At 47.2% G+C, this 20,345-nt stretch overlaps 1 protein-coding gene across 1 annotated transcript in view; it reads right to left on the bottom strand.

Moving 5' to 3' along the window:
* The window catches only part of LOC119397704 (intermembrane lipid transfer protein VPS13A), a 1,038,245-nt gene that overhangs the window by 224,511 nt on the left and 793,389 nt on the right, over nt 1–20,345 (bottom strand). The window contains exons 58-59 of the mRNA XM_037665124.2: nt 725–790; nt 534–659 (exon numbers count right to left, since the gene is read on the bottom strand). Of these exons, the coding sequence (XP_037521052.1) occupies nt 534–659; nt 725–790 (192 nt within the window). The remainder of the gene's footprint in view (nt 1–533; nt 660–724; nt 791–20,345) is intronic.

The raw sequence follows: 20,345 nt of genomic DNA on the forward strand, positions 1-20,345 counted from the left end.
CTCAACATCAAGATTGTTTTTTGGCCTTAAAACAAGAACTGCCTTATGAAATATTTTACACCGACAACTAATGCGGTTCCTTATGATAATGGCTACTCACTCAATATACCCTATTAGAATTTCTGCATTGTTTACAGAGACTCGTGTGTAACATTAGAAATGTGGAATCAAATTTTAGTAAAAAATAGGTGTTGTGTGCCCTTGTGTGACACCTTTGTCATGTTTCCATGCCATAGAATACTTTTGTAAGTAGTCTCAACAATAATTTGATCCCTCTGGTAATAAATCAGCCATATAAAAATAAAGAAATAGGGCCCTAAGAGCTCTCCAGTAATAATATACCATATTTGCCAACTATATTAATGCAGGTATTCTGAGAGCCAGTAAATTTTCGAGAAACTTCTTCCTCCCACATGATATTTCGTGCAAGCACCATCAAATGACACTCACGTATTTAAAAAAAAATGCCCCAGTTAGGACAACTGATGATGTGGCCACCATTTAGTGAGACCCCTTTTAAGTAAACTACTTGCCCCATGGTCCATGCGCAGCACAGTGCTCTGGTTGTGGCTAAAGTGGAAATGTTGGGAGGTGACAGTGCTGTCCTTGTGGCGCACGTACATCTTCATGCTGTCCTTGTCAGGCCAGAATGGGAGGCACTGCAAGGTCATTACGCAGGAAGTGACCATTATGGCAGAGGCAGCAGAGAAGGAGAGCAACATACCTGGTGGGGACCAATGTCAATCCAGAGGTCAGCAGACTCATTCTCCTCCATGAACCGGAAATGGTGCTGCCAAAAGAGTAGTCAAAAGCTTGTTAATTCGGAATATCGAAACACGTGTCCTCTGGTCCCGGCAAGCATATCTATTGTTTAATGGCATCAAACTCTCGTTAATTCGGTCATATTTGGCAGCAACACGGTTAATTCAAACGAACCTTGGAGTGCGCCAAGCACAAAGTGCCGCAAATGTGCGACGTAAAGGAGCGAAAATGGCGTTGGCAGACAACCTAAACGGTCGCAGGCCATCAGAAAGGCGTAGTCATCCACAATCTTACCACAATCGCATTGTTGGCGACCAAGGCTTCAGCAGTTGGGGGGCAAAGTTGTTTCATTTTCAATTTTACTCCGCACTAGCGTTCTGCAGGCTCCATCTCTGATCGCTTCTATAGTGACTGGGGCTGAAGCTGCAACAAGCAGTAGTTTCATGGTCACCACGTGCCTTCAGAACTGCGTAGTCACCATCCATGATTGTCCATTAATGAGCCAGGTTTATTCAGCAGCAGAAGCGGTGTCAGCAGTTTCGTGGACGTAGGCCGCGCGTGAGCCTTCAGAACTGCATGGACACTACGATCATGTCTTTAGCGACCACGGTGTCAACCACAGCGGATGCAGCACTCAGTAGCTTCATTTTGACTCGCAAAACTCAAATATGGTGGAAGATGTTGAAGATAAAAAACTTCAGCTGCGGTCCACATGCTGGCATAAAACTCGCTAGCTGCAGTGTTATGGACTAACATTCAATTGCTGGCCATTTTTCAGACCAAAAAAAAAATTATTGTTGCATGCGTGTGGTGGTGATACGTAGTAAGGGATGGGTTCAGAGCATGTTGTGGCTTCAGACTCTTGAGCCGCGGTCACAATGCGAACAAAGTCACGAATGACGAAAATTACGGCTTTTACACAGCTTTTATGTAAAATAAGTACTGCATTTACGTAGTAAAACACGTGTCTTTCTCCTTGTCTGGTCTGTTGTTTTCACCGGCGCAGGTTTATGCGAATATGAACCAACTAGCCCGTACATCTTGACAAGTTACTGCATTTACGTATTCACCAAGAAATTGAAAATGCACTGGTTTAGTAGGCACTTATTGTTTATTATTTTCTTTCGATAATGTGCCATTTGGTTAATATGGACATTTTTTCCAGTCCCGCGAAATCCGAATTAACGAGATTTTACAGTAGCAGTTGCACATCATACAACACACGACAAAAATATAAAATGGCAAGCACAACAAAGTAAGGCCAATATTTATGATAATAAAAACAGCGAGTATCTTCACATTTGACATTGCTTGTTAGCATTAGGGTTCCAAAGCAAACCATCACCTTTAAAAAAAAATGAGTCATAAGGCCGTGCTGGGGCACGATTCTCGATGTGTAGACAACGTCAGATTTTTCGGACTCCCTAGGGACCGCGAAATCGTCTGAAAAATAGGGCAGTCCAAAAAAGCGAATTCATGCTTTATTGCGCTCAAGCAGTCAAACCCATGAAACACAAGACCTCTATAAAACGTCTTTAAAACATTTAAAAACTCTATAAAACGTGTTATAGAGGTTTCGTCTTTTGTGGGAATCGCCGCAGCCACGTACGTCCGAAATAGCTTTAATGCCTCCAAGTACACTTATCAGGTGTATTGGCGCGCCCACGCTCTCACAAATACATTTGGTACCTGCCGCGAACCCCACTTTAACTAAGTGCCAACGGCCACTTGCAAATTTGCGTCTCGTGATGAGCACCGCCGATACCACCAAAGCGTGGTATAGATTATGGCTCTCTTGCATGGAGCGTTTGGAAACGTTGACACGGAACACAAAGACTATTGCGGAAGAGCGGACAACTCGTCTGGCTTTCCCCGATGCGTGTGCACACCAGGGGCGTAGCCAATGGGGGGTGGGGGGTAATAAAAAATCTCAATAACAGCAGTAGCTGTGACATTGACGACATTCAAATACGCCCAGTGAGACATGTGCAGTGATGGAAGAGACATCTTGTTTTTTTGGAGCACACTCTGGAGCGGAAAAAATGCTAGTTTGGAGCAGTTATTGACATTTTCGGAGCAGATGGCAAAATATTCCAAACGACTCCTGGAGTTTAAAGCATTATTTAAGCATCTCATAAGTATTATCACTTATTATTAAAGATATTGCACATACAATTATCACTGCAAATTGCAACAAACAAATAAGTAAAATGAGCTATATATTTAAAATATCAGGTACTTGTGACAAAAATGATATAAAACAGATGAAGCTGAGCCCCAAATTATAAAAAAAACTAGAATCACATAGAGCAGTTTACAATCGGTAACAGAGCAAACAAATCTGTTATTTTCATATTTCACTAAAATAGCCTGCATTTGAAATTTTAAAAAAGAAGACTAGAAACCAAGTTCGAATAGGTTGAAAAAACAGCCTTGCCATTTCTTGTGGCAAAAATGAAGTCCGAAATGACAATGTGGTAAATGTGATCAGTCACACATCACAGTCCTCCCACCAGCAGTTTGTAATCAGTTAGATATCGAACTAATATCACACACATTTTACCAAAATTGTCTGCCTGTCATGTACAGCTACATACAGCTAAATCAGAGATATATCAACAATGCCACTATGTAGTATAGAAACTCCATACTAGCATACTATATATATAGTACATACTATACTCGTGGCCAACTTTTCTTGGCAACAAAGAAAAGGCTACGGGGGCGGAGCTACTGCACGTTACTGCTCCGCGAAGTAGTCCGGTTTGGCGCGCGTTTCGACTTTAGTTTCAGTTTGTGAACCTTCCGTGCCTCTTGTGACGGCTGTTGGATTATTCGAGCGACCATGGTCGAATAATAGCATTGCACACTATTTGCTTCATTTGCTTAGACAGCCATTTGTTAGTGAAATTCGTCACAAGCTCCTTCGGTGAGTCATCGGAAAAGCTGGAGGGCGACGAGCACTCAACTGAAGGCGGAAGGCATGATTTTGACAGTGAGGAGATGCGTAAAAGTTGCGACGTTTTCACATGTGCAAAAACGTGAAATGACAATGCATATAGTAAAACAAATATAAATTTTATACCTCCTTGGTGCGTGCTGCGCCTCTTTTCCAACAGTGTGCCATAGAAAATAGAGCAATGTTGTTTTGCTTAATTCTCACGCAGACAACAAGGATGCAATTGTGGGCCATTTTTGTTCAGCGGTAGCACACGCATAGTTTGACTCTGCAGCCTTCTCTTCATTGCCAAGAAAAATGTCCGCAAAATATAGAATGATAGTAGACGGCTTGGTTTTTGTCACGTTTAGGCTCGCTGGATGATCATGTGCTTAAAGTTCATTGTTTTGAATTGAACTGAATTGAATTGAATTTTATTGCTCACATTTTTTACAAAAAGTTTGCATACACTGTGTGGACCCATAGCCATAGGCTAGTTTGGGTCCAAAAAGAAACATTTTATAATGGCACTTCGGAAAAGTGTAACTAAAATGTTATATAATATCCAGCAAAGAAACATTACAGTACATGTAATAACCGCACGAAACCGTTACAACACAGGAAAGAACGAAGAAAGAAAATCACCAACTTACATACTAAAATTAAGACAGTCATCAGACTAAATATGACAGGACATTAATAAATCAGTACATTCTTCTAAATAGTGTTTTCTAGTGCTTTCAGTTTACCAGTGCCATTTCGGAGCAAGTCCGGAGCAGTTACTAACAAAAATTACAATTTGGAGCAGCATGGAGCAGCATTTCTCTGTTGGAGCAGTTTGGAGCAATTGGAGCAGCACTTCCATCACTGCATGTAGTTGAAATAATTGCCCCCATACTTGCTCATATCTTTAATATATGCTTGGAGAGTGCAATTTTCCCCCAAAAAACACAGTTAGCGAAAGTTGTTGTCCTTCAAAAAAAAGGTGATCGAAATGTTCTTGGTAACTACAGACCAATTTCAATTCTGCCGGTGTTTTCAAAGGTCTTTGAAAAAATGCTTCATTTGCGTCTGTCAAAGTTCATTAATAAATATAACCTGCTTACACCATCTCAATTTGGATTCTATAAAAACAAATCAACTGAGTCTGCATTACTGGAACAAAAAGAATATATAATAACACAACTAGAAAGCAAACTTAAACTCGTTGGTGTATTTGTGGATTTTTCAAAGGCCTTTGACCTCGTAGACCATAACATCTTGCTAAGTAAATTGAAGTATTATGGTTTCCGAGGGAAAGCGCTATCATTACTGAACTCCTATCTATCATGCAGGCAACAAGTAGTGCAGCTTTTAGCCGCCAGGGGTCGCCACCGCAGTAGACCCGTCGTCGTTTGCAGAAACGAATGCCGTGGATGCATTTGAAGCTGCTATATAGTTCAGTTTTCGGCTGTATTCATGTTGTTTAAAGTATAATGAAAATTTGTAAACAGGAATCATGAAGCGCTTGACGTTCTGAGCAACCAGCCCATTTCAAAGGCATGTGTCGTTCGCGGATATTTGATGGAGATACTCGTGCGTCGTCTACTAGGCCGATACCAGAGAGCGTATGCCAGTGATGCGCAAAAGATTGTTTTGTCACCAATACGTTCACTTGACTGAGAGTCAGTTTTTGACTGTCTGAAAGTCGATTTTTGAAGGCAGTATCTGCCAGGAGCTAATACTGAAAGCTTGGGCACTTAAAGTTCCCCGATGTGTGCTACCGTCGGCTGGTGTACTATACGCAAGTCTGGAGTTCATGCGCTAAATAGCACGAAGTGTCACTAGACTGCCTCCAGGGATATACGTGATCACTCGTTCCCTACGTAAAGCTTTTGAGAATTACATTTGTTGCCACCGATAGAAAGCAACAGCTGGTGCCAGAAAATGATGAACTATGCAAAGTGATTGCACCATTTCATTTTTTTTTTTAATCGTGTCGCAGGTACGTTACTGTTGCAGTGTTCATACTCATGTATCGCTTTCTTCTACATTTCTTTTTGTGATGCTCCCCTTACTCAATGCTCCCCGTGGAGCCTGTAAGGTACATGTAAATAAATAAATAAATAAAATAACCCACTTAAATCGTGGTGGTATGAACAACAAACAAAAACAGCTGCACATGCCATGCGCTTCCTGCAACACTGGCCGATGTGTGTGAGCAGACGTCGTCGTTCAAGTCTAAAGTCATACTGCCGACTATAGTGTACTAGAATAATTTCCTAGTGACGCGTCTGAGAAGGAGCGCGCATGCCCGTTTGTGTGGACGTCACCAGGCGCTGCCACTGTGCCTTTTAGGGGCGAAGCTCCTTATGCCGTGGGTCTGTCCATCCTCCGTTTGTTTGTAGTAGCCACCTCTAGTTCATGAGAAGCGCGCGTTCTGGTATGCAGTAGAAGAAGACGACGTTGACGAGCGAGACTCTCGTGCGTGTTCGCCTGTGTGGCGTTCATTCTTCTTCACTACGTCTCGTGTTTTCAATGACGCCCGAACACAGCATTTCAGAAGTAACGCGCCATGAGGCTCCCTCTTGGCACGCTTTTTCTTTCGCTGGAAGACAAGGCTACAGAGACCCACCCACGAGATAGCCGTTAACATTGCAGTGGTCGAACGTCTTGGCAAAAGATTGCCGTTCTCTTATGTTTTCTTTACTTGTTGTTGCCTTCTGTAGTTTCCCGCCTACCATGTAAGCCTAGCTGGTTCTATGTCAAGCTTGTAGACGACGTGGAACGGGACCCCATACTTACTGCGGTGGACGTTCTCTATCTTACCGAGACATGGAACGCCAAAAGCCCATATATCAAACGATACGTTCCAGTCATGTGCATCGATGATGCAGAGCGTCCTGCAGGTGGTGTGGCCGTATACGTCAAACAAACAGAAAAGGCACAAGATCTGAAACTACTACCAACGACACAGAGCCACAAGGGTGAATATGCTGCCATCGATTTTGATGGATGCATCATCATGACCATGGACCTTGCACCCAATTTGTCGAGTGGGAATATCAAGACATTCATTGACACGGCATCGTGTAATTATGACAAGTACAAGAATAGACCATTTGTGTTAGTCAGTGACCTGAATGTCGATATTACCGAAAAGAACAATGAGTGGTTAATACAACATATGGCAGCCAAATATGCTCTCACGTGCACGTCCTTTGATCATATGAAACCAACGACCATCCGAGGGACATGTATAGACCTGGTATTTTCAAATTTCCAATTGCAACCCATACAGGAACCGCTATCCCTTCATTTCACGGACCATAAAGCCGTGATAATGAAGGGACAACGCAAGCCAAGCATCATCTAATTAAGAAAAATAAAAGTTTGATGTTTGTAATATACACACAGTGTTTCTCACTCTTTATATGACGATTGATGGGGCGTTACACAGAAGATTAATGGTTTATCGATGATATCCTCCGGAGCTTCGCCCCACTCATCATCATTCACCACGTGGATATGCTGTGATTTTTTTCTAGCAGACCGGTCGCTCTCTCCACCGCTGCGTTTAACGCTGTTTTTCTTGGTGGAGGGAGCAACCGTGGTGGTACGAAAAACAAACAAAAACAGCTGCACATGCCGCATGCTTCCTGCAACACTGGCTGATGTGTGTGAGCAGACGCCGTCGTTCAAGTCTAAAGTCATAGTGCCGACTATAGTTACTAGAATAATTTCATGGTGACGCGTATGAGAAGGAGCACGCGCGCCCGTTTGTGTAGACGCCACCAGGTGCCGCCACTGCGCCTTTTTCTAGCAGACCGGTCGCTCTGTCCACCGCTGCGTTTAACGCTGTCGTTCTTCGCGTTTGTTGGCATTCATTAAGCGCCGGACTCTTTGATTGCTGCACAAAATACTGCATTTACTATAGTATAGTGTAAAGAAACTTTGTGAAAACCACATCAACATGACACAGGTTGAAAGTGCAAAAGACGAAGACAGAGAAGAGGCTTGACACACACGAGCACTGACTTACAACGGTATTTTGGTTGCCTGGTTCCGAATAAAATACCGTTGTAAGTCAGTGCTCGTGTGTGTCAAGCCTCTTCTCTGTCTTCGTCTTTTGCGCTTTCAACCTGTGTCATGCCAAACCAACAAGCCCAAACAGCTACCCTAGTGCACATCAACATACTAGTATCGGCAACGTCGTCTGCTAGCGTAAATGCCCGGCAGATTCATTACAGTTCGGGACATCACCTGCAGCAGTATCTATTTGCATTTTTTTTATCATCCATTAGCACAAACCCAGCATACAAGGAACTCTGCATGTTTTGCTTCTTTTGCGCAATATGTAGCACAGCATTTAAATCGCGTGCTCATCACAAACTACACAAAAGTGCGCAGCAACGTCCGCATTGCTACAATGCAATAAATAACAGCCTCGACGGATGCATATTGATGGTGGTAAACTTCTCGTACTTTAGTGTCGGTTACAGAAACGCAGCTAAACACGATTATTCCGGCGTTTCCTTGCCCTATTTCACGGCGTGCAATGAAACTACATGGAAGCATCCCCCATGAAAGCGTCCGGGGAAAAAAAAGTCATCCACCATTTTTTTTTTACAAGAACTGCGACGTTGAACGTAGCGTTGCAGGGGACGCACACGAGGCAACCAGCTGCAAAGCGCATCTGAACCAGCCCAAACCGGCGCGAACTGGCTCCGCGACTAGAAAAAAGCGCAGCAACACCACCAGTGGTGTCTACTGGCATTTGCTTCAACCGGCCTATTGTCCCTGCCTCCTGCACGCGTCACTAGGTAATTATTCTAGTACACTATAGTGCTGACTCTCAACTTGAGCCAATGTGATAGGCGTGAAAAATGCGGCCTGCTGTCAGTTGCTTGAGCTCGTCTTTGTATTTGCCGACGGATTGTTGTAGCCTCAGTATCTGGCTCCTCACCTCTCTTTCTTTTCTCTTCCGTTTGGCCTTTTCGGTAGTGAGCAACAAGAGACCTGGGCGCTTTTGTCGCATGGGGCAGCCTGCATAGCCTTGTGCACGCATTCATTATGACACTGCGCATGATGATTGCCGGTTGTTTCGCTGGTAGCACGTGTGGTGTCCATGGGCTCCGATTCTTCAGCTTCGGGACCTAACATCAGCACTGCACAAGAGGCAATCAGACCCACTGTACTATGTAGTCACCTATCATCGTACCTCTCTCTCTCTCCCTTTTCCGTGAGCCTGCTTCCAGACATTCATTAAACATAATCTTTTTCTGTGTTCACGGTCATATTGCTACACTGACACAGTGAAAGCTAGGGAAAGGGCGAGATTCTCTCACCGATTCGTCTGCGGAATCAGTCGGCGCCGCTGGCGCTGCTTTGCTTTCTTGAATATCCCGATCTTTCGCGTGCGTTGGCTGTGTCGGTGGCGTCTTCTGCGAAGGGGGTAAGGGGCGTGCTCTCGGCGCCTTTTTATACTTGTCTTATCGATGCGCGCGCTCTGTCGCGCACGAACCGTCGGCGCCAGGCTTTCATGCCGTCGTTCGAAATCGGCGACGTGCGCTTAGTTAAGCGCTCGTTCGTGACAAACATCGTGCACAAGTCCACTTTCGTAGAAGCCCGCACCTTTTTTGCAGCTGCCAGTGCAGAATTAGTTGGCTGGCACCAACACGAAGGGGAAATAGCAGCCGCGAACTTCATCTATCTCCTCACACCAAAGCTGTGCAAAGCGCTGTCGTCTGCTAGGCTTCCCGCACGTACTGTCGGCGGCGCCCGCTAGGTGGCTATCAGTGGCGCCACAAGGCGTATAGAGCCAAATTCAACTGCGTGGTCAAGTGTAATATCCGTCGGCGGCAGCACCATGCTACATTCCCACAATATATGGTCATATGTTGCCACTGCCTGGCACCATTTGCATTGTGGCTTAATCTCCTCCGGGTATATTTTGCTCAACCTGTATGGGTTGGAAAAAGATTGTGTCTGCTGTTTTCTCCAGATGCATTCCTGCGCCTTGGTCAACCACTTGTGCAGGGGTGGATAAAGCCTCCACTCTAGTTTATAATGATTGGTGATGTTGTGAAAGGACACTAGCCCATCTCTCATGGACCTCCCCGGAACGGCTGACGAAACCTCGAGCATTCAGGTGAGCTACCTCGTTCCCAGGGTTTCCAGAGTGTGCTGGTACCCAAACAATTTCTGTTTCCCGAATTTCTTGCCCCATGGCTCGATGCCACAATCGTGCAGCGGTGACCGATATTCTGTCTCTTGCCAGGTTTCGGATGGCTGTTTTCGAATCACTAAGAATCAGGTCAGACTGAGAATCAGTTATAGCTAGAGCTATTGGCGCTTCCTCTGCAGTTTCCGAGGAACGGGTTTTGACTGATCCAGAGGCAACCAAGCGTCCCCGCCTGCCCACCAGTATGGGAGGCCGTGTTGACCAGCTCAGAACCAGTCGCCCAGACAAGGGTCGTGGAGTGGGCCACACAGGTCGCTGCCAACCTTGGGTTGATGGCAATGTAACACAGAATCGTCCACAGCTGCTTTCTGATGAAATAAAGTTTTTCCATCCATCCATCAACCGCGTGGTAGCCTTGAATCTATTGTCAACACATGCAGAAGCTTCTTTTATTGATGCTATTTATTGATGCCATTGAAGATGTGTTTGACATTGAAGACCTTCCACCATGTCAGGCTAATGTTTCTAATATTGTTAGCCATTGTATGCGCAATGATGATCGCGCTGAAAGCAAGAACAGCATACAGAGGCTGAAGTGATGTTCAGCACCCTGTGGCACACTACACGACGAGTTTGCCGATCGCCATCCACACTGGCCTGAGCGATGAGGCGCTATTAATGATGATGTCGGCTATTTGAGTGCATTTACCATGACTGGTGGTGATGCCTAGCTATGCTTTCACTCCTAGTGTCTGGCTTTGTTACTCTCAAGCCTGTGCCTTCATCACGTTTCTTCAAGTGACGTGTCGTGTCCTCATCAGTGCAAGTATGACAGTTTGGAGCGACGATCTTAATTGCATTATGTACGAGCATGTTGTGGAACCATTGCGCACTGCTTATGCTGGAGGCATTTTAAGTACTGCAAGAAGGAATGTCTGTCGCATACAGCTCCAGAGGTATTTTATAAAAGCTTCTAGGAAGGAGTGCACATGCGATCCACATTCAATGTTTGTTTTATGCACCCCGGGATCTTTGGAGTCTGATGGCGACCTGCACCAGCATGGCTGGGGACAAGATGACAGCGTATGTGTGTGTGGGAGGGTGGAGAAAGAAGGCGAGCCTGACAGAATGCAAGAATGAGTAGGCAAAGCTCTGAGCTGTGCAGACGTATTTCACCTTAAAGATGACAAGTTGAATTGAACAAATCGCTTGTTATCAGCCACCGGACTGCTTATTTTTCACTTTGGCTTAACTTCTTAAACCGAATCAGCCTCACCTTTTCCCGAGACGCAAAATGGGTGCCCAACAGGCGGGTGTGTCTTGGCAGGAGAACGTAGCTGCTGCGTCACACCCTAAGTGATACCGCAGCACCCACGTTGTTTCATTCAAAAAGCGCACTCTTAACGTCACCAAGATTCAGTTTCGGGATTATCAGACACAAAGCTTTTAGTTAGAGCCTGAAATTCAGAAACAAAAATCTAGCGGTCAGTACTCCTTACACTTGCAACTTATAAGACTGACCTAGTAGTTCCCAAACCTGCCTTGGACTTCCCTACCATGGTCACTGTTGATGTTGTGAGATTAAATTGCGTGTACCTGCCTGCGATTTCTCATGGCAACTAGCACCATCCCAAGGGAAAATTTTAATTGGGGTCTGTATCGGCCTTATAAAACAATATAGAGGCCCACAACAGGAATCCGGCCTTATTCACAAGACAAGGATAAAAAAGAAGGGACACAACACGTGTGCACATTTTGTATGTTCCTTCCTTGCATGTTCCTTCCTTCCTTGCTTCCTTGCACTGCTTATGCACTAGAAATTATTTCTGCTGTCTCTTTTCCAATGGTGGAAAGCAGACAGCATCATCGCTGTAAGAATTCATTTTTACAAGACAATATATGAATGTACTATAGCAAAGCATTCGAACGCAGTAATGGGTCGTCCTCTTGAGCACCTTCTAGTGGGTCGCCCTCTTCTCTGAGAGCATGCCACTCGTGCCAAGTCGGCCCCACCTTGACTGTCGCTGTTGTGCATCATCGCTGAGTGCCCGCTAATAAACGTCTTTACAATCTGGTGGAGAGTGCTATGCCCTTAAAACAACTTCGGTCTCCATTCGATGCCCCTGGAGCTTTGATCCCGTACCATGGTCGCAAATGTATTAACTCAAGAAAACGCTGTATGAAAGATGTGGCAGAGGTGGGGGCTCAATTAATGCTGTTTTGGACCTGAAATTAGGGCAGGAAGTCCGAAAAATCGGAAGCCGAAGCTTTTTAGCATCCAAAATTTCAGATGTTCTTATATATCGACGTCTATGAGGCAGATTTGGAACTCCGGACTTGAAGTACGGTCCCTAGAATATACTGGCTAGTCTGCTGCCTCTGCTCTCCGCCACGGCCTCTCGGGGATGCTTGCGGCGGTGGCGCTGCGGGCAATTGGAGTTCCTTGAGCAGACACGTACCCCTCCCGCGACTCTCGCTTACGGGCGGGCTGGCGGAGGCGTTCACAACAGCGCTCTCGTGTTTGCTTACCTTTGCACGTCGAAGGTCTGCGGTGTTTGCTTTTATTACAAAACGTGACATTGAGTACACATAAGTAAGGAATACCTTAGCGCTAGTTAAAGTTGCAGAAGAGCACGAAGTCTGGCGTCACACGTTTCCCAGTGATGACCACCATCCCTCAGTGCATCCGTCCTGCTTATCAGTTCACGAGACAGAATTGAGAGCATCAGAATTTTTAATCTTTATTGGTTCCTTGACATGGGTTTCGTCAGCGTCATTTAAATGCATCTTCTCATCATTAGCAGCTTCATTCTTTGCCGCTTTACTTCGCTTTCGATGTTCAGTGATTTCGTGAAGAAGCGGAATCTTCGTAAAATGTAGAACTTCATGAGGATTTTGTGATAGAATTTCAATGTTCTTCACATCCCAGATTAGGCAAATCTGTTTTTTTTTTTCAAGAAAGCGCTGAAATCCACAATGCTCTTTTCATGCAGCTTACTCACGCTGAAATAATAAGTGGTTAAACTATTTACAAGTTTTGCAATAGCTGCTTTGAGAGGTCCGGAGGGGTATATCAGGCCTCCGTTATCAAAGTGCGCTGTGAATAGGGAGACCTGATCACTCCCGTTGCTGTGTTTCTGTCTGATGTGAGACATCTTGTGCAAGTCTCGCACTGCGTCTTCTTTAGCGTCTTATGCGCCACATAACCAGCAATATAGTAAGTCAGCATGTCGTGGCTTCTTTTTTTCCGCATATGCGCTGTGGTCTGTGCCTGACACTAGTGCAGTCCCCGCGCCACTGAAATCTCAACCATCAATGAGGCTGTGAACAACGTGAATTGTGGCAGGCATGTGCGACTGTCATTCCCAGATAAAAGAGAGCTGATTACTTGCGGCGTACAGTTCCCCGACTTTGGTGGTCTTGCGAAGTTCTTAAAATGCAAGGGCATTTATAGTAAACAAGAACTGAGCAGCAGTGGGATGATCATTTGTGCAAGAGGACTGCCGAACAATTCCAAATATATTTTCCAGCTTGTCCTGGCTTAAACTCGAGGTCATTAAATATATAAAACCAGCAGACCTCAGGAATTCGAGCAGTCACTGTGCTCTCAATTGTGACACAGAGCCCTTCCGCTGTGCTCGATGAAAGAAAACCGCCAATTGTCTTCGTGGCATGTGTCTCCCATTCTTTTAAGTAACCCAGAAATTCTTTCAGAAACGCACAGTTAGGTGAATTTGGGTAGAGGGCTTTTTTTTTGCGTTCGGGAGGTCATTATTCTAATTAATCTGTTCATATTTTTAATAAAGCTTTGAGTTGGCTCCACGGGGCCGCAAGCTTTCTCGACCTTCCTCGTCGGCTTACAGCCTGGAAGGAATGAAACCATCTGTTTCTGCTTTCTCACGTACGTGAAGCCATTTTACAGTGACGAATCCTCGTTGAAAAGCTTTAGGCTCTTTTTCAGTGATCTAAAGCGTATAAAAAATAGTATTTCTTTTTTTATACTCTAATGAGGACATGTGTGCTCATTACACGCTTACGAATGGGAGACCTATACCGAAGAACTACCTAAACGTGAAAAGCCGAAAGGCGAAAAACAGCCCGAGTCTGTCATGTGTGTTCTCTGTTTTGGAAATGTAACCGATTTTGAATACCTTGTACTACGATGTGAGAGAACGGTCAGCTATCCCTACACCCAAAAAAAGCAAACGAAAGAAATAAGCAGTGCAAAACATGTGCAGTGGGCGAGCAGTCGACGAATTGACATTGAACGACACATCGGGTTGAATATTTTTTTTCTTGTGCTGCGAATACATGTACGTGTTCTTCTGCCGCGCTTCACGCTTATTTCCCGTTCATTCCGGCATGCCACAGTGCCATTAAAGAACGAACCTATAGTTTCAATGGAGGAGCCAAAATCCAAATACAACGAACATTATGAAAGTCATGCGCAACACCCCTTTCATTTTATAATTTCGAACCTTGTGGCAAGATACTCGTGGAAAAGATCCCATATGTCTGTTCTTCGGCTGATACACGTGGTTCTGATGTGCCAAGCTTCTGCTGCAAATGTCTCAGCCCCTGGGAGGCGCAACTTACTTGTGGCGGCATTGTAGGGCTATATAGTCTTCCGACTGCCGCCTCCCTGGACCCCAGTAAAGGCAAAAATAATGTATTGTGTGTGTGTGTGTGTGTGTGTGTGTGTATGTATATATATATATATATATATATATATATATATATATATATATATATATATATATATATATATATGTATATATATATGTTGTCGGACAGTAAATAGATATCTAATAATAAGTTGAGCTAAATCGTATCAACTTCATTTATTGTGGAAAAAAAATCTTCTCCAATATTAGAATGTCTGTAATTAATATACTCACCCATTCTGAGAACTACATTGCGTTTCTTGTCTCCGTAACACATCGAGAACCAACCTTCATGATTACCAGACTTAGCACACTAAATATATCTGAAGTAATGCTTTTAGTCTCAGAATTGTTAGCTTATTAAAAACTGATCTTAGAAATGTTTGGTACCTTCGTAAGAACAATTTAACAGTATATATAATAGGATGGCAGTCTTGTGATAACAGTAACTCCCTAACACAAAAAAAAAAGTGAATTTTTTGCCCTTTGGTTTTGCTTCGAGCAACCACGCGCTCTTAAATGAGTGTCTGGATCCACCACTGATCTTAGTGTGAACACGGCAGTGTCCAGACAAGAGACGACGTTGAATACAATGTTTGGTCGGTTCAAGACATTTCATTCTCTGCCCAGACGAACAGAACGAAAACGCGTAGTCCATGCGGGAGCGCCAAATAAAAGGCAAGGCGCGATACTCCACCAATTCCTCCTGCGCGACATGCACCGTGCAGGCGCTCCGATGGATAGCAGCGCCCCCTGCGCAGGCATCCGCGGCACGGACGCGGCCTTGCATGGGGACGGTGCGGAGACGGCAGACTAGCCAGTATATTCTACGGACCGCACTTGAAGGGAGCACATCCTTGTCCGCCATATCAGTTGGGCTTCCACGGAAGTTGAAAGAGGAGGAGAGGCTGAGGAAACGGCATCTTTGCCTTGAATGTCGCATTGACTGTCGCTGTATCGTTGAGTATCGCCGCCGGACGCGGCCTTGCATATAGCAGCAGCGCCGAGCGAGCGTGCTTGGCGCTCGGAGTCCACGTTCGCATCGTGTTGTGTTTACTGTGCGGGCACGGAGTGTGGCCTGGGAACTCGAGTTACGGCGGCCGGGTCGGCCGGGTGTTGTAAACACAGCCGCCGGGCCGAAGCTGCGCCAGTCGCCCCGTCGCTGCTGCCTCGTTCACCTCGCAGCGCTTTTGCTTAAATATACGAGTTCTTATTGTAGACGTGGCTTTGTCTTTCTTTACTTGTGAACACGCAATATCATCACGCAACCAACGCCCCGGACGTCTACAAATTGGTGACCACGGACTATCGAAATTTTTACAAGCATTTTCCTGGCTCCGACGACGATGGAAACCACCGGCGATTCCAGACAAGCATCCCCCGACCCTGCAGAGATGCAAGCAGTCTCCGCCGTCTCTTTTCGGATTCCGCAATTCTGGCCTGCTGATCCGTCTCTCTGGCTGGCGCAAGTAAACAGCCAGTTTGTCACGGCCCGGGTAATGACTCAGACATCAAAATTCCACCACGTGGTGTCTGCGCTTCCACCGGAGATCGCCAGCGAAATCAGAGACCTCATTCTGGCCCCACCGGAGACGAACCCCTATGAGAAGTTGTCGGCCGAGCTCCTGAAACGCACTTCGTCTTCAGAGAGGCAGCGTCTCCAACAGCTGCTTTCTGCTGAAGAACTAGGCGATCGTAAGCCTTCACAGCTTTTGCGCCGTCTTCAGCAGCTTCTTGGTGACAAGGCCACCTCGTTCGATCAGGACGTGCTACGAGAGCTCTTCCTACAGCGCCTGCCTTCGACAGTCCGCATGGTGCTCGCCGCTGCAGCGGACTTGTCGCTGGAAAAGCTCGCGCAGCTTGCCGACTCCGTGATGGAATTCGACTCCCCAACCATGTCAGTGATCGCGACCACTTCCACAACAAGTGAGGCATCTGGCCCTTCGCCACCAGACCTGCAAGCCCTACGCGACGACTTTCGCAGCCAGATCGAACAGCTATCCGCTCAGATAGCTACCCTGTCTGCGCGCTCTCGATCCTCGTCACGCCGCCGCTCCTCTTCCCGCCGGCGCTCCTCATCACAGTCTCCGCATCCCGGCGAGTGCTGGTATCACCGGACCTTCGGTGCAGCCGCCCGAAAGTGCTCATCTCCCTGCACTTTCTCGGGAAACGCTCCGACTCACCACTAGAAGCGGCGAGTGGTGGCGGTCCAGCAAGCAGCCGCTTGTTCTTCGTTTTGGACAAGGCCTCTGGGCTCCGTTTCCTCGTGGATACGGGAGCCGAAGTTAGCGTTGTTCCACCCTCAACCGCATTCCTGAAGAATCGCCGATCTGCACTTACCCTGCAAGCCGCTAACAAGACCACCATCATGACTTACGGTGAGCGCGCTCTCGCGCTGAACATTGGACTCCGTCGCGTTTTCCGTTGGGTATTCCTCGTAGCGGACGTGTCTTACCCAATTTTCGGAGCGGACTTCCTTCGTCATTTCGACCTGCTCGTGGACATCTCCCGCAAGCGCCTTGTCGATGCTAAGACACACCTAACGATGCAAGGTATAGCGTCAACAACCGGCATCACCGCATCTATCAAAAAGCCATCTTCGTCAGTGTACGAACAGTTACTCGACGACTTTCCAAGCTTGCTTCGCCCGTCCAATTTCCTGCGCCCTGTCAAGCACGATGTTACCCACCACATTGTTACCTCAGGGCCACCTGTCCATGATCGTTCACGACGCCTCGCACCAGATCGACTCAAGGTTGCCCGAGCCGAATTTGATCACATGCTCGAGCTTGGCATTGTGCAACCGTCATCAAGTCCATGGGCTTCTCCGCTGCACATGGTGCCCAAGAAGTCCCCTGGTGACTGGCGACCCTGCGGAGACTACCACGCTTTGAACAACGCCACCGTTCCTGATCGCTATCCACTGCCTAACATCGCGGACTTCACAGCGCCACTGCATGGAGCAACCATCTTTTCGAAGATTGACCTGGTCAAGGCGTATCATCAGATACCTGTCGAACCCTCGGACATTCCCAAGACTGCTGTCATAACACCTTTCGGCCTTTCTGAATACCTGAGAATGCCCTTCGGGCTCTGCAACGCCGCTCAAACATTCCAGCGGTTTGTAGACACAGTCACCCGAGGCCTACCGTTCTGCTTTGCGTACATCGATGATCTCCTCATTTTTAGCCACAACGCAGACGAACACCTTTCCCATCTTCGACAGCTCTTCGAACGCCTTGCCGAGTACGGCCTCATCGTCAACAAAACCAAGTGTACGTTTGGCGTGCCTGAACTTGACTTTCTCGGACACCACGTTGATTGTCATGGAATCCGGCCACTCCCTTCCAAAGTGCAAGTTGTTCGAGACTTCCCAAAGCCGACTTCTTTGCGTCAACTGCGCGAGTTCCTGGGACTGATCAATTTCTATCGGCGTTTCATTCCCCGCTGTGCTGACCTGATTAGACCCGTTACTGACCTGCTTCAGGGTAAGAAGAAGAAGTGTACTCCCATTACATGGTCTGAGAATGCATCAAGCTCCTTTGAAGCAGTTAAGACAGAGCTCGCAGACACCACCCTGCTTGTTCACCCAACACCAGACGCTCCACTCTGCCTCATGACCGACGCGTCGGATGTGGCAGTCGGAGCCACCTTACAACAGTTCGTTGACGGATCGTGGCAGCCGTTGGCATTCTTCTCGCGCAAGTTGTCACCCACAGAAAGCCGCTACAGCACTTTCGGACGTGAACTCCTTGCTGCTTATATGGGTGTGCGCCACTTCAGGCATTTCCTTGAAGCCCGATGTTTTTTCATCGCCACGGATCACAAGCCGTTGACGTTTGCCATCAAGTCTTCAAGCAGCAAGTTTTCGCCCCGTGAGAGTCGTCACCTCGCTTACATCGCGGAATTCACAACCGATCTCCGGCATGTGCAGGGATCTGCGAATGCTGCAGCCGATGTGCTTTCTCGCCTGACGGCTTCCGTATCTTGCGCCGCAGCGCCGGCAACTGTCAATTTCAGCGCCCTAGCGTCAGCGCAAGCACAAGACGAAGAAATCGCTAAACTTCGCCTATCTCCTGGGACACTCAGGTTTCGTGAAGTTACCCTTCCGTCCTGCACCATTCCTATCTTGTGCGACATGTCTATCGGCAACCCTCGATCAGTTGTTCCGAGCGATTTCCGTCGGGCTGTTTTTGACTCCTTGCATACCCTTTCTCATCCTGGCATCCGCACTACTCAACACCTCATCACCCAGCGTTTTGTCTGGCCGGGAATTAACAAAGACGTTTGTGCTTGGACCCGTAGTTGTTTGCAGTGCCAGCAGTCCAAGGTTTATCATCATACGTGCTCTCCGTACGGCACCTTCACACCGCCTTCAGAACGTTTCGATAAAGTTCATCTGGACATCCTCGGACCATGGCCTCCATCGGATGGAAACACCTACCTGCTGACATGCATTGACCGTTTTACTCGGTGGCCAGAGGCATTTCCCATTCCCGACATAAGAAGCGAAACAATCGCTAAAGCTTTTGTATCGGGTTGGGTGTCACGCTTTGGCGTTCCCTCTACAATCACCACCGATCGCGGTCGACAGTTTGAGTCTGCTCTTTTCAAGAAGCTCATGGTTTTGCTGGGAAGTTCGCGGATTTGCACAACAGCATACCACCCCATCACTAACGGTATGGTCGAGCGTTTTCACCGGACCCTGAAAGCATCCTTGAAGGCGCAACCCGACACGGTCAACTGGACAGTTTCACTGCCACTTGTTTTGCTTAGCCTTAGGACGACGTTAAAGCAAGACATCAAGTGTACACCTGCCGAACTGACCTATGGTTCACCGCTCCGCCTTCCTGGAGAATTTTTCGATGCTTCAACTACCTCGCCTTGCCCTGATCCAACCGAGTATGTGGTGCAGCTGCGCTCCGCTATGCGCAGTCTTTCTGCCCCACAACCTCGCGTAAAACTCCGTGTTCCTACCTACATCTCTCCTGACTTGGAAACGGCGACACACGTGTTTGTGCGCCGCGACGCAGTCCGAAAGCCTTTGCAGCGCCCTTACGATGGACCTTACCGCATCATCAAGCGCCATGAGAAGCTCTACACGCTTGATTTGAACGGTCGTCATGATACCGTGTCTATCGACCGCCTTAAAGCAGCCATCGTCGAGGACCCACTGCCCCGTGGTATTCCAGATTGCGCCACACCTTCCACCTCCGTTTCCACCACTTCATGGCACTCTTCACCCCCTCCCACCGCTGCAACCAGGGAGCGTCGCTCTGTATCGTTCAGGCTCCCTCCTTTCAGCGGGCTCCTTCACTAGCGGAGGGCCTATATAGCAGCAGCGCCGAGCGAGCGTGCTCGGCGCTCGGAGTCCACGTTCGCATCGTGTTGTGTTTACTGTGCGGGCACGGAGTGTGGCCTGGGAACTCGAGTTACGGCGGCCGGGTCGGCCGGGTGTTGTAAACACAGCCGCCGGGCCGAAGCTGCACCAGTCGCCCCGTCGCTGCTGCCTCGTTCACCTCGCAGCGCTTTTGCTTAAATATACAAGTTCTTATTGTAGTCGTGCCTTTGTCTTTCTTTACTTGTGAACATGCAATATCATCACGCAACCAACACCCCGGACGTCTACACCTCTTTATAATTTGGTGGAGGTGCTGGGCCTTCACAACAACTTCGGCCCTCATTCGATGCCCCTGGCTCTTCGATCCCGTACTCTGCTGCCTACCATGCCTCAAGACGCCTCCCAGCAAACACCCCCGCCCGCACCGACCTCATGTACCGGCGTCCCTCGTATTCACGACCCTCCAGTCTTCACTGG

The sequence above is a fragment of the Rhipicephalus sanguineus genome, chromosome 6 (genome assembly GCF_013339695.2).
Source record: "Rhipicephalus sanguineus isolate Rsan-2018 chromosome 6, BIME_Rsan_1.4, whole genome shotgun sequence".
NCBI classification, from domain to species: Eukaryota; Metazoa; Arthropoda; class Arachnida; order Ixodida; family Ixodidae; genus Rhipicephalus; species Rhipicephalus sanguineus.